At 35.4% G+C, this 14,760-nt stretch overlaps 1 protein-coding gene across 14 annotated transcripts in view; it reads left to right on the top strand.

Annotated features, from left to right (window-relative positions):
• The window catches only part of HMBOX1 (homeobox containing 1), a 176,637-nt gene that overhangs the window by 84,962 nt on the left and 76,915 nt on the right, over positions 1-14,760 (top strand). For 6 of the 14 annotated variants that reach the window (XM_012533333.3, XM_033429849.2, XM_012533332.3 and 3 more), the window contains exons 3-4: positions 5,612-6,088; positions 13,772-13,857. In XM_012533333.3, coding sequence (XP_012388787.1) covers positions 5,612-6,088; positions 13,772-13,857 — 563 coding nt within the window. Of the gene's footprint in view, positions 1-299; positions 419-5,611; positions 6,089-13,771; positions 13,858-14,760 lie in introns of those variants that run through there. The other 8 variants (XR_007478013.1, XM_049711247.1, XM_049711246.1 and 5 more) reach the window with 3 other exon arrangements.

Below are 14,760 nucleotides of genomic sequence, written 5' to 3'. Positions count from 1 at the left end.
GTAGTCATAGTGTCTCTTCTCTGCGTTAGTCAGTTCTGCCATTGGTTTGAATTATGGAATCATTTTACCATACTGTGAAGCTCAATCCCCAGCAAATCTTCATTTCTTACTTATTCTCACTCTTGTCATTTTCTTACTTTAAAATTGCCTCTCCTTTGATGGTAATAATAATTGTGTGTGTAATGTGCCATAAATAGTAAGAAGGGCCTTAGTACGTCTTTAGTTGGTTAATATTATGACTGATGCAATAATGTGTTAAATCATCATGGAATAAATACCATGTATGACAAACAAAACTAATACATGACTAGACCATATTTTGCCTAGTCATTCTAGATAAAAAGATAAAGACAGCAGTCAAGCTGAAGAAAATGCTGTGTTATCCAATAAGATCTTATTATCTGTTGATGATTTACAGGTAAGGTAGTTGTGTCATTTTTGCACATATGATTTCAAGATTAATCATTTGTGAATGCTTTAACCTTCATGATTATAGGATTTAGTTTAAGAAAGTATGTTCTGGACCTCGGGCCTTATCCAAGAAGGGTTTACATTTCCAAGTGGGGTAAAATTTATTGTAAAATACGTTTACTATTATGGTCTAGTAGTATGGTCTTTTAGAATGTCAGTTTATGAACTGAGGCATAATTCCTGAATTTAATTGTTCTTTTATGCTTCAGACATTGTCTGTGTTATTACAGTGTCAAAATTCTTCTCACATCATTTTCAATTACTGTTGGCCTGAGTCTGCATTCAGATTAGTAATTTGAAGTGAAAGATGTTCCTTATCCTGTGAACAGTTCTTCTGCTACATAGGAAAATTAATTCAGTTCTTACATGTTATCTTTTTCTGTTATAAAAGAATTGCTGGTATCATGGACTTAGATGACCTTTGTAGGTCATTTTAGCCATAATTTCATGATTATGTGCTTAAACTAGGTGAATTATAAGAAATAAAATTCGAAAATGACAGAATGTGTACCTTGTTTATGTTAATGCCACTGGAATATTGTTCTCAATATCCAAGAAAGCTTCTAATCTTGGCATTTTCTCAGTAAAATATTGTACCTTCAGTGTCATATGCATGATTTGATCCTGCTCATTATGCCACTATCATTCTGCTCTATAGGAGTCATACATTTTATTCTAGCAATTGTAGATCTTTTTACTTAAGGTATATCTTTGTATTAGGGACCTCTCTTGGTGCAAGGCACAGACATCTAATTTAAACAAGGTGAAGCATAAAGGGAAGTTTATGCTCTTACATAACAATATAGCAAGAAGAGCAGGAGTGGACTTCCGTGGTGGTCCAGTGGTTAAGACTCTGCGCTTCCACTGCAGGGGGCACGGGTTCAACCCCTGGTGGGGAAGAAGAGCAGGGATGAGGTAGGGGCTTAGGAATGACTAGAACAAGGGATATGAACACTGTAGAACTTTCCCCTTTGCTCTGCATTTCTTAGTATGCCTGCTTTAGTTTCCTACAAACTAGCTTCTTCTGCATGGTGAGGAATATACCAGACTAACATCTTCCCACAGCTGAGCACAGTTACAGTGACTGTCCATCTTCCTTCTACTCTAACCTGAATATTTTGAGGAGAACAAGGCTTGGTTTCCTTGTGTGCCCACGCTGTTGGCCAGAAGGTAGGGTATTTTGAGTGACATCCCCAAGAACATGTGATTGGAAACAATGAGGCATTCTGTGCAGACAAAATAATAGGTGCCTTCTGTTATATCCTTTTATGACTTTGGATTAAAAATGTTTCCCATAGTCAAGGATCTGAAATAACATAATATTACATTGCTTCAGATACTGTGGAATCTTTAGTTCTGGTAGTTCTAATATAAGCTTTAGGATGGATACTTTTCAGTTAACAGGTTAAATTCTTGTAATTTATTTTAGTTTTATGCTAATATATACAGAGTGCTGTTCCATACAGAGAGACGTTTGAAGAATTATATACAGAATCCTATCTGCTCTGATATAAATGGGATAGGAAAATATCATAATTGATTTTTTTTGTCTGTATAATAAAACAGTCCTTGAAATCTCGTATCTAAACAAGGTCAGTTTATGGTGAATTTTGAAAGTATGAAGACCTTCAAAGCATGAAGTTAGCAATGGACAACTCCATTTTCAAGAGCAAAGAATAACGTACAGAAACCTGAATTTACCAAATCATTAAGTTAAGAGGTAAATTATTTGGATTACTAAAGGGATTTGGCAGCTACTTTAAAAAAATTTTTTATTTTTTATATTTTTGCGGTACGCGGGCCTTTCACCGCTGTGGCCCCTCCTGCCGCGGAGCACAGGCTCCGGACGCGCAGGCCCAGCGGCCATGGCTCACGGGCCCAGTCGCTCCACGGCACGCGGGATCCTCCCGGACCAGGGCATGAACCCGCGTCCCCCGCATCGGCAGACGGACCCCGAACCACTGCGCCACCAGGGAAGCCCTTGGCAGCTACTTTTAAAAAGAACTTCCTAGGATTAAGAATTAATGTGTTACTAAGCACTTGATAGAAAGGACCAAGGGCTGAGGGTTAAGATAGAAACTAAAGTGTCAAGTGTCTCTTATAAGCCATTAGGAAAATGTTTACACAGCTTTTTCAACAAATTTTGAATGTAATATACCTACTGAAAAATGTACAAATCAGTAGTGTACAACTTGGTGAATGTTCACGGCTAATGTACCTATGTAATGTAACTAGCATAGAACAGAACATTACCAACACTGCATAGCATTTTAATAATAGAGCATTTGTGTTAATAAGCAGGGTTCTTTTGACATCAGTTAGGAGAAAAAGTAAATGAGTTACTCTGGTTGAAAGTTTTTTTTTTTCTCTCTCTCCCAACTAGCTGATGGTATGTTATGGGGGGTGTGGGGGAGGGGGTGGCATATGAAGCTAACAAGAAAATTAGCAGAGTACAGTTGTAATTGCCAAAGATTTAGAATAGCTAATAATTGGCAGCCGTCCAGGTGTCCGAAATAGAATGGCTAAACAAAACTGTGGTATATTCCTACAATGAAGTACTATTCAGTAATAAAAAGGAACAAACTGCTGATACATACAACATTGTAGATGAATCTCAAAAACTTTATACTGAAAGAAGCCTTACACAAAAGAGTACATAGAAGTTCCATTTAGATGAGGTTCTGGAACAGACAAAACTAATCTGTCATGGGAAAAAAATCTGAGCAGTGATTGCCTCTGAGGGAAGAGGACAGGGACTGACCAGGAAGGGGCATGAGGGAACTTCCTGGGGTGATGGTAATATTCTGTAACTTCATAGGGGTTTGAATTTCACAGGTGGATGTACTTCTCAGAACTCATAGATGGTAAACATAAGATTTGCATATTTTATTTTATCTAAATTTTACTTCAAGAGAAAAAATACCTGAACAAATACTGAGCTCTAATTAATGATATACATGTGGAAGTATTTAGGGGGAAGTGTACAGATGTCTGTAACTGATTTTGAAATGCATCAAAAGATGAGATGAATAGAGGGATGGATGCATAAAGGAATGGATGGATATGTAGTAAAGCAAGTAAAATGTTAATGGTAAAATCTAGGTCGTTAGTGTATGGGCATTCACTGTAAATTTATTTCAACTTTTCTCTGTGTTTAAAATTTTACATTATAAAACCTTGAAGGAAAAAAACTAGGCAATCAGGAAAGAATGTAATTGTCATGAAAAGAGGACTTTTATGATGAATAGCTTGTCACAAATGAATATTGGAAGAGGGCAAAAGAAAATGTTTATAGGTATAAGGCAGATACTGTGGCCCATGGGCACAAATGACCTGCAGCATGTTATTTTAGGTCCACAAAATGTTTGTTTTTATTTTTAATGAGCCTGTCTCTAAAACTAGAACTGTTTCACATAAAAATTATAGATTTCTGCCTGCTTATTTTAATTTTATTTATTTTAAAATTTTATTTATTTATTTTTGCCTGCGTTGGGTTCTCTCTAGTTGCTGCCAGTGGGGCTACTCTTTGTTGTGGTGCGCGGGCTCTAGGCACGCGGGCTTCAGTAATTGTGGCATGTGGGCTCTACAGCACAGGTTCAGTAGTTGTGGCACACGGGCTCATTTGCTCCGCGGCATGTGGGATCTTCCTGGACCAGGGATCGAACCTGTATCTCCTGCATTGGGAGGCGGATTCTCAACTGCTGCGCCACCAGGGAAGTCCCGCCTGCTATTTTTAAAAGGACTTAGAAGACAAAGCAGTCATTGCAATAGAATAGAGACTCCAAAGGTAGATACAGATTTTTGTGGAAATTTTGTATATGATAAAGGTGGCATTTCAGACCAGAGGAGAAGAGATGTATTACTCAGTAAAGCATATTGGACAAATGAGCTATCCATTTGGGAAAAGATAAAGCTCAAATCCTTTCACACTCATTAGGTAAATATAAATTCTAGATGGAGCAAAGATCTTAAATATAAAAAACTGTTACTAGAACCACTAGTCCATCAGTAGGTTTTATCTAAGTGGTTTAGGAGATTTAAAAAAGGACAAAAGCCTGTGTCCCATATCATTTGATTCCAGTAAGTCCTGCCATATATTGGAAAGCAGAATGATGCATGCTTTTGGAGTCAGTAAGGTTTAAATCTTTTCTATGTCTTAATCAGACTTGTTTGCAAGCTACAAAAGCATTGTGAGCCTTAGTTTCCTCAACAATCAATCAATCAATATAAAACTTAAAAGAAAAACTACAGAGGGTTGTCATCAGGAACTGAGATTATATTACCTGAAACTCTTGCCCAATGCCTGCCTAGAGTGCATGTTCAATAAATTTTTAGTATAGAGGGATAGAGAAATAGATCTCCAACAGCTTAGGGGAACTGGCCCAGAGCAGAAATTTACCTGGAAAGGATGAGAAAATTCTTTGACATTTATTTCCATCAGCAGGCACTTACTGAGAGCCTGCTGCATGCCATGCAACCTATTCGGCACTAGAACTATAAAAATAAAAATAGAAGAAATTCCCACTTAAAAAAATCTTAAGAAAGTCAGGTTTTATAAGAAAGGAATTCAAGTAGTGAGAATTTTTATGATATTTGACAGCTCCCTTGAGCTTAATATTGTTATTGACTCTGAGACATTTTCTGGTGTGCTACAGTATCTTGTGTTAGTTAAAGGAAGCATAATGGAGAAGCAATTTCCTAAGAAAAATGAATAGTTCAGTTTGGCCACAACCACGAAAGATCCATTTCTTGGGATAACTATTAAGAGAGAATACATTACAGAGATGAAATACTCATGAAATTGCAAAGTGGTGGGTGAAATGGTGCTTGATAAATTTTTTTGTGTGCCTCTCTTACTTTTCCATTTAAATATTCTTGCTGGTTGTTAGTATTTCCTTGGGCTAAGCTTACCAAACTGTTTGTCTACAGTAAATGAAGTCACAGAGTTCCTAGGTCAGTTTTGCTGATAAAACAAAATATTCCTGTTATTATAATATGATAATAATAATGTCTTAATCATTTTCAGTAAAGAAGTTGATATAGAAATATTTTATCTTCTGTGCATTCTCAATACATAATGATATATTCTTTGGTAGATATTGTAAATAAAGGAACTTTAAAAAAATTTTTTTTGTTTTAGTTTGCTGGAAACCATGTCTCACTATACAGATGAACCCAGATTTACCATAGAGCAGATAGATCTGCTTCAGCGCCTTCGACGTACTGGAATGACTAAACATGAAATTCTCCATGCCTTGGAAACTTTGGACCGTCTTGATCAAGAGCATAGCGACAAGTTTGGAAGAAGGTCCAGCTACGGAGGAAGTTCATATGGGAATACTACCAACAATGTTCCAGCATCTTCCTCTACAGCTACAGCTTCCACACAGACCCAGCATTCTGGAATGTCCCCATCACCTAGCAACAGTTATGATACCTCCCCACAGCCTTGTACTACCAATCAGAATGGGAGGGAGAATAACGAGCGATTATCCACATCCAATGGAAAGATGTCACCAACTCGCTACCATGCAAACAGCATGGGTCAGAGGTCATACAGTTTTGAAGCCTCAGAAGAGGACCTAGATGTAGATGATAAAGTAGAGGAATTAATGAGGTTAGTTCCTTTCTTATTCAGAGTCCTCCAAATGTTTATATTCTTAAGACTGATTTTGAGTAATGAAGCTGTATTTCAGCTCTTTACCTATAAGAACTGTGATGTCCCCTCCCCCTTTAGTGATAAAGAAAAAAATTAAAATTTTTATGTTTTTAATTCAAAAACATTTAATTTTCTTCTCTACTTAAGTTCTTTCTCTTTGCTGCTTGATAAGTCTTTTCCATTCTCTCTGTTATCAAAGCAAAGGTTAGCCTTCTCTTTATGGCTCTAATCACTAACATCTGAATTTTCTGCATTTCTAACAAACACATTATAATCCTTAAATCCATTGTAAGTACTTGTTCTGATAGGATGACTTTATCATGATATGTATACTCTTAATTTTTCCCTCCAACATGCCAATCAACAAAATAATTTTGAGCATCTATTTAAAAAGCAATGTTCTTAAGCAGAAAAATAGACATGGTTTCTACCCCTAAGAAGCTAAAGTTCTAATTTTAGCAATAGATGCCATACACACACACACACACGCACGCACGCACGCACGCACACACAAATTTAATGTTATGTATTACAAAATAAGTGTAAACACTTAGAGTTTGAAACACTGAGAAAAGAAGTCGAGTTTCAACAGAGGTGATTAGGAGAGGCTTCACCCTGGACCTGGGACATTTTGAGGGCAGCACTGATGTGCTTTCCATTGTTGTGTCTCCAGGATCTAGAACTGTCCTTAGCACATGTTAAGGGCTTAATATGTCAATTGAATGGAGGAATTTGAGCTAAGCTTTAAAGGATAGCTTCTGTTTTGAAATATAGGAGCTTTATTTAAAGTTAAGGGAATGGTAACAGGTAGAAAAGGCAAGACATGATTAGTCTTATAAAAACTGCAGATTGGCTAGATATGGTAATAAGAATAGTATATTAAGAGGCAGTACAGATTTGCGGAAGATTTGAATTCCATATACATAATTTATGTTTAACTTGGTGGAAATTAAAGGAGTTCTTACAGGTCTGTAGGAAAGAGTTGATAAAAGCATTGTTTTCAGTAGATTATCGCTACTGTAGTAGGGAGGAGAGCCTGCAGGTAGATTAGTTACAGTATATATGAAAGAAACCGTAGCAGTAATTTGTGAAATAAAATTATAACCTATAATTATGAGTTGTAGTTCTTCTGTAAGACTTTAGGACTTGAAGATAGTATAATGGTGACTTAATACTGCCATATGGAACATCTATCCTATAGTACCACAAAGGTAAAATATCTTTTGAACAAACTGTCCTGAATTTATTTTTAGGGTGGAACTGCCATATAGGGAATTCTGGGCTAAACGGACTATTGTATCTATTGTGTCAGCCAAAAAGTTCGTTTGGTTAATGAATATGTTGTTCAATAAAGTTTTTGGTGGAAATGAAAAATGTCTTTTATTTTTACTTAAAACCGAATGAACTTTTTGGCCAATCCAATAGATTTCAACGTAATTCCTGTAATGAATAGTTTCATAGAGCAGCTACAGGACCCTATTATTTAAGCTTTGTGAAACTTAAAAATATAAAAGATCAGCTTGGCTTTTAATTCATTTTCACTTGCTTAAACAGCTGGCCAAAGTTTAGATGTTCCTTTTGAATTTAACATCTATATCACTGTCAAGATTAAGAGAGAGGACCATTTGGGCAAATAGAAGTTACTTTAGTAGTTAAAATGTAAGAAGGTTAGCTTTTAATTATGCTAGTAGAGTGGGTATAAACAATAAAATTTGTTAGAATGCTAGCCTGATTTTTGTTGTTGTTGCCGTCGTTAATCAGTTTTAATGAGCTTTAAAAACAATAGTTAGTTCCCAAATGTGTGTTAGCCTAACAAGAAATTTGGGACAAAAGTCCCTGGAAGATTGTCCAGAGTCTAAAACTTGACTATAATGATCTAAAAAATTGACTATTAACTCTAAGGTTATCATAGTGTTGTAGTTCAACTGTGTCCTCAAAATAAACAGAAAACCTATTTAGCCAGGACTAGGGTTTGTAGTTAAATCCAGCAATTACACACATTCAAGTGTCATCATTAGATATATATGTGTTTATAATTGTTATCAGTATTTAATTTACATACATCCTACCTTGTTGCATAGGTAGGATACTTTATGGCTTCTTTCTTAGAACTGCTCCTGTGGTGTCCTCTACTCATGTAGTGGTCTCGTTGACCCTTCTGGCTCTGTGGTCCTCTGCCATTGTGCCCTCACCCACATCTGCACTCTAACTTTGTGCCCACCTCTTGTTTTTCTCAAGTTTGCAAATAGTACCAATCCTTAGGTTTGAGGGAGAAGTTGATTACATGACTGGTTTCACTTTTAATCATTACAACCATGCTGTGTGTGAGGTAGAGCAGAGAAATTGAGATTCACAAAAATTAAGTAATTGACCCAAGAAAACTTAAATATTAAGTGGCAGAGCTGAATTCTAACCCATGTCTTTATTACCAGTGTGTCTGTCGCTGGTATCTGTTGCCTCTGTAAATAAATTTTTCATGTGTGTAGATTTCAGTAAAATTTTAGGAATGGTGGTTAATGTAACTTAAGACAAAGTGTGAAAGCCATAATGGACTTATCCCCCACTCTTCCCCCACGTGATATTTGCCACGTCAAATCAATCACTTACTAGCCTAATGAGTTTTTATTTGGTAGAATGTTAGAGAAAGTTTTGGTAGTGAATCTTTCTGAGTACCCTGTGCCCACATAGGGCTACACTGCCCTTTGCCCACTCAACACTGTGGTGATATAGTAGGTTGGATTTGGTGGTCTCTAGTTGGGGAGAATGGATCCTTGAATGCCTTCCTGCCTCCTTTTCTACATGTGTCATATGTAATTCACCTCTTGTATGCTTACATTCCCCAACCTCCAGAGCACTCAGCCGTAAGATAGAGCTTTCAAATTTCATAATCCACTGGGTCCACAAACTTAACTCCTAATAATTTCAAGGTATACAAAGGAGGCTTTTTTTTTTTTTTTTGTAAAACTTGATTAATTTGTAACTGTATACCTGATTAGCTTGTTAAGAATCAGAAAGAGAGTAAATGCTACTTTTTCCATTTTTGGATTGATCAGGGTTAAAAAAAAATGAAAGGGAAACTAGAATATGAATTCTCAGCAAATTGTTGAATATAACATTTTAGGAAGGATTTTAAAGCCAGGAGCTAGAATAAAGCCCGATTTTCCATGTTAATATTTTTTAAAAGCATCTGTTAATATATATGTTTATATATAGGTGTATATGTACATCTGCTAATATAATAGTGTGTACCTATTAAAGTGTATCTGTCCTATTGTGTATATATAAAATAACAATTGAAATGAGGCTTAATCAGAATTAATAAACAATGTCATATAAAAGATATTATTCCTAACTACCCACGTACTAAATTTTCATGAGTGTTTAGTATGTTATCTAGGATCCTGAGACTTTCTTCTGAGTTGGTTATCCATATGCCTAGTAATAGCTTATTTACTTGTGTAGGTAGGGATTTATGTTCTATAAGACATAATAATCAGTTACCGTGTTGTTCACACAGATAGAATAGCTTTTGTTTTAACATTATCTTTTAAAATTCTAAATTATGCTTTATCTCCATGAGTAGAAATTAAAGTGAAAAGGTTTTTATTCATATGTGAAAGAATTTGTGTGTAATTATATTTTCCCACCTGTGAAATAGTCTGTCTTGGTAGGTATTGCTCCATCTCTGGAAGTCTTTGAGATAGATGTCTACTTTAAAGGGTCCTACAGAATGTGTAGTGTATATCAACTAAGAGAATATGGAAGATCTTAAAGCGTACCACTTTTAAACATTCAGTCTTTAATAGCCTTTGTTCCAGAAAAGGAAATATTACCGTTTTGAGCTAGTATACATAACTCTCTTCCATTCTGTTTTGGGAAGCTTAAACATATTTGATATTAAGAATTTAGAGCTGTTTTATAAATTATCTAGATCAGGTTTTCCATTTTACAACCTTTTATCTTCAACTACAGATTTGTTCATTCATGGAACAAATTAAGCTCTATTATATGCAAACCCCATGATGAATAAGACACAATCTTTGTGCTAAAGGACTTTGTAGGCTAGTAGGAGAGATAAGACCAGATCAGGAGCAACTATAATACAGAATAACATGTAATATATTCGCATGTGAGTAGTATAAACAAAATGGTAAAGTTAGTTATTGGAAGAAAAGATCTTTTTTAGCTCTGAGGATCAGGGAGAACTTCTCTGAATAGGTGGCAATTATTATTATTTTAAGATGTCTTTAAAAAGGGTAATTTCACGAAGAGGCATTACTGAGTGTATGTAAGTGGTTAGATACAAATAGAGTGGTAGCTTATCTTGGAAATAAACTGTAGAGTCAAAGAAAGATCAGCCTACACTTCACTTTTATTCCATAAGGCTGGAGGAGTAGAAATCATGAGAAGTGTGAGATTTTATAAGATAAGGGAGGAAAAGTGGATTCATTCTCCTTAAAGATGCCAAATTTTAGATGAAGAGAGGAAGTAAGGAATAGATGAAAGAGTTAAATTTGGAGTCAATGAAGGAGTTTTCACACCAGGAAATTGGTGACTTCACAGGGTACAGTGTGGACAACATTAGGAGAGGCAGGTCATTAAAGAAGGTGGAATGAGTGAGGGGGAATATGTGAAAGTTTAAAGAACAAATTTAACCCAGTAGACTGGAAGTTTTTGAAATACATAAGAGAACTGGACACAGTCAAAGTTAAATGCTGTTACTATTTGAAAATACCTAGTGTAACCAACCAAATGACACAACACTTGTATCTAAATTGACTGTATAGAAGTCTTTTCATGGTGCTTTAAAATACCCAATGCAGATGTTTACTTCAGTCTTACATACTTAGAGCAGATCGTTTGTTTATTCTTTTCCTGGGATTCTTTCCAGGGTATTATAAAATAATAGTCATTGTTTATGTAGTGCTTTTACAGTTTCAAAAAGTTTTACATTGAAGAATTTAAAAATTTTTTATACTATATACACACACACATTTGATATTAAACTTTGTTTAAATTTAATTTCACTGCTTGGAGAAAAATCTTAAAAGGCTTGTGGTGGGGGGTATTAATGTTCTCATTTTACCAGATGATGCAACCAGCTTTATTAAATGACTTGCCCAAGCACACTCTTATCTTTTAAGTTTTATGTTTTTCTTCAACTTGAAAAAGCTTCTCTCTGGTAAAGCAGTTGAGTAAAGCGGTTTTTTTGGTTTTTTTAAAACTCATTGTGGGTGCTTAGAAACTTGCCAAGGATCTAAAAATATAGTCTCTGAGAGAGGGTAAGTGAACTGCTGCTCTGTTGCAGACTTTTTGGGGTTCCTTCTGTCTTGCTGCAGTCCTTGGTAATATCATACTGCAGGGCTGTGAATAATTCACAAACCGGATATGCCCTACTGGAATATTGCGTGTTATCTCCTCTTTGTGACTTAGTCTCTAGGTGAAATTGATTTTAAATAAATTGATTTAAATTCCAATTTAAATCAGTAATCAAGAAAATACCATTTAATCATTTCCCCCACAGAAGCACATTTTTATTTAACCTTAATAGATAGTCTCTTAAACTCAGTTTTCATTTTCCTAGAGGGACAATCTGTACATTGAAATGCAATGCTTTATTTAAATTTTTTCAGGTTAATTTTGCATCTGTATCAGAAACCGAATGATTTGGTTGTTTTATTTACATAAGCCAATTGAAATAGATACTGCTGAAGTTTATCTTGCTCTACTGATTGTTGATGGATATTTGACAGCCATATGATAATGTAGACAGTTATTTTGTTTGACATTAAAATGTATTTCTTTGTGCCTTTTTCTTTCAGATACATAATTTTTAAATGAGAATGATACTTTTCAAAGAATCAAATATAAATAAGCATTGTGGAAGGAATCTAGGGAGTATCTAGATCAGTATGAGAAATTTCAAATATTGGATTAGGCAGTGGCCTCTTTCATTTCTTTCTTTGGGAATCTTTTTGATTAGGATTTCCAGCCAGTAGATGAGGAGTAGACTGGAGCTCCAGGTTGGAAGCTGTCCCTACTATCACTTCTCTGCTCTTTTCCAGAATTCCTCAAAGGGAGCATGGAATTCACCAACAGAGTGTACAGCTCCTCCTCAGCAAAGGACTGCAAATCTGCTCTGAGTGAATCACAGCTGATTCTTAGGGGATAGGATACTTTCTTTCCTTGTTCCAAATAATCTGTAGAGAGACTTGAGCTCCTATAAGGAGTCTGTGGATCATTCACAAAATGATTGGTAAAGATGTCATGATCCCTTTGTCTCAGATCAGGGGTTCACAAACTTTTTCTGTAAAGGGTTAGATGGAAAACATTTTAGACTTCGTGGCCAAGAGGCAAAGTCGATATAATATAGATACTTACATACAAGAGAGAAAACAAATGATCACAAATTTTTATTTGTAAAATTCAATATAGAATAATTAATAATTGAATACGATTTTTAAAATACAGGCCTACTAATGAGAAGAATGGAATTTTTTGGTGGGGAGAGGATAATATTTTGCTTACTTCATGTTCAAAGTTAGTATTCCCTGTCCTCAAATTGATTGTGAATGTTCATCTGTGAAAACTATTCCTAGCTCATAGGTTGTATAAAAACAGGTGGGAGGCCAGATTAGTCCATGGGCCATAGTTGCTGACCCCCTGTGTTAGACCATAAATTGCCACTCTTCTGTTACTTTTGAGCTTGAATGAAGTTCCATTTATGTAATCCTTTTGAACATTCAAAGAGAAATTGGTCTTTAAGGCTTTAAGTATAATTTTTACTGAAGTATTCTGTTTGTTCTGGTGGAGAAACAGAAGTCTTGCCATTCATTGTCATTCTAGTGAATGTCTAGTCTTTTGAGAATTTGTTGAATTTTTAAATAAGTAAAAATTTATAAGGCATCTAGTGAAGGAAAAATTAGGTCTATAATATGTAATCCCAAGGACACAAAATATAGTGTAGTTTTAAGTATTAAGCATTCTGTATATTACATGTACTAGGAAATTAATGTCTTTTATATTAAAATTTTATATTCAACCCATCCTGCTTAAAATTTTTTTGGTTTATTCAGGACAAAGAAGGCGAATTAAAAGGCAGAGCCTTCTTAAAATGGCTAATAATTTAGCAGTTGTGAGAATGATGATTTCTATTCCTTTAACAAAGGTTTTCAAATGAACTGAACATTATTTATGCAGTTGCATAGTTAACATGCGAAACCACAATCTACTCACAACTGATTTTTGTTGTTGTTGTTGCTTTTTATTTTTCTAGGATTTCTGTCTGTGTAAGATATATTCATTACCCAGTAATGAAACTTTGTATATACCATATGGCAGCCTTGTTCCTAATGTGAATTATAAACAGCATGCGATTAACCGTCCTCTGGTATGAGACTTATATCTACTGTGGCATTCACTAAAGCGTCTGTCTGATGGTGTGATGTTTTAGGACTTGAATATTTGGTGTTTCTTGGTTTGTTTTAATTTCATATTTTCACACAAGCTTGGTCTGTTTACCTTTATTTTTGTGTCCTTTCTTTCTGTGTTCTCCCCACCTCTCTGCTTCACCTTTCTTAGCAAAGATGAGGATTTCTACCTTCAACATACATTGTTGGTCTTGTCTTCTGTTTTTGTTAGGAGGGACAGCAGTGTGATAAAAGAGGAAATCAAAGCCTTTCTTGCCAATCGGAGGATTTCCCAAGCAGTTGTTGCACAGGTAACAGGTAAGAGCTGAAGAGCCCTTTATTCTGGAATCTTGTCTAGTCTCTGCCTTCTGGTGCAGATGTTGGAATATTGCTTGCATTTCTGCATTGCAGTGCAGATCTGTCAGCTTAGGCATAATAATGTATGCCTGTGATTTAAAACCCATTGTCTCCGACATCTTGGAACTTCTCCAGTGACTTTTTTTTTACTTGTGCTTGTAAATTTTACAGCATTTGTAATAAGCACAAAATTCCCTATTTTATGGCTAAAAAAGGATTCTCTGGTTTTCTTGTAATTGTGACAGAGCTTATGACACATGCACATCCAACTGCTATCTACATTTCATATTTTTAAAAGCTTCACAGTCCTCCAAATGCAATCCCTGATTTTACCAATTAAAAAATGATTCATGAGAGTAAAGGAAGTTGTGTTTTTTCAACCACTTTTCTATATGTGAAAGCTTTCCTCAAAGCATTACTGAGAAGATAAGAATTACCAGTGTCTTCTCTTTGTTTTTTATATCCCATCCCATTACCCACCCCACCGCAGCCCCATCCTGAGTATGTGGTGTATATGTGTCATTCTCTATTCAGATTGCATTTTTTATGGAGTTCTTGAATTTTGGGGTAGCATGTGTTTTCTTTGTTGGTCTGTAGTCTTCCTTTCTTGGATATCAATGATTTATAAGACCTTAATAAAATCAACTATGTCTTAGTCATGAGAGGAACCAGAAACTCTTTCAACTACATGTTGTAGTTGATACATTGTTGTGTGTTGTACATTGATGGATATGAAAATTAATTTGTTCCTCCCCTTCCTTTTTTTAACATGCCACTAGCAGCTCTGTGACTTCGGGCTTTTTAGCCTCTGCACCTCAGTTTCTTACTTCTACAATGATGTAGTTGGATCTGATCTTTAACAGT

The sequence above is a fragment of the Orcinus orca genome, chromosome 6 (genome assembly GCF_937001465.1).
Source record: "Orcinus orca chromosome 6, mOrcOrc1.1, whole genome shotgun sequence".
Taxonomy (NCBI): domain Eukaryota; kingdom Metazoa; phylum Chordata; class Mammalia; order Artiodactyla; family Delphinidae; genus Orcinus; species Orcinus orca.
This window is presented reverse-complemented; position numbering and strand designations above follow the sequence as displayed.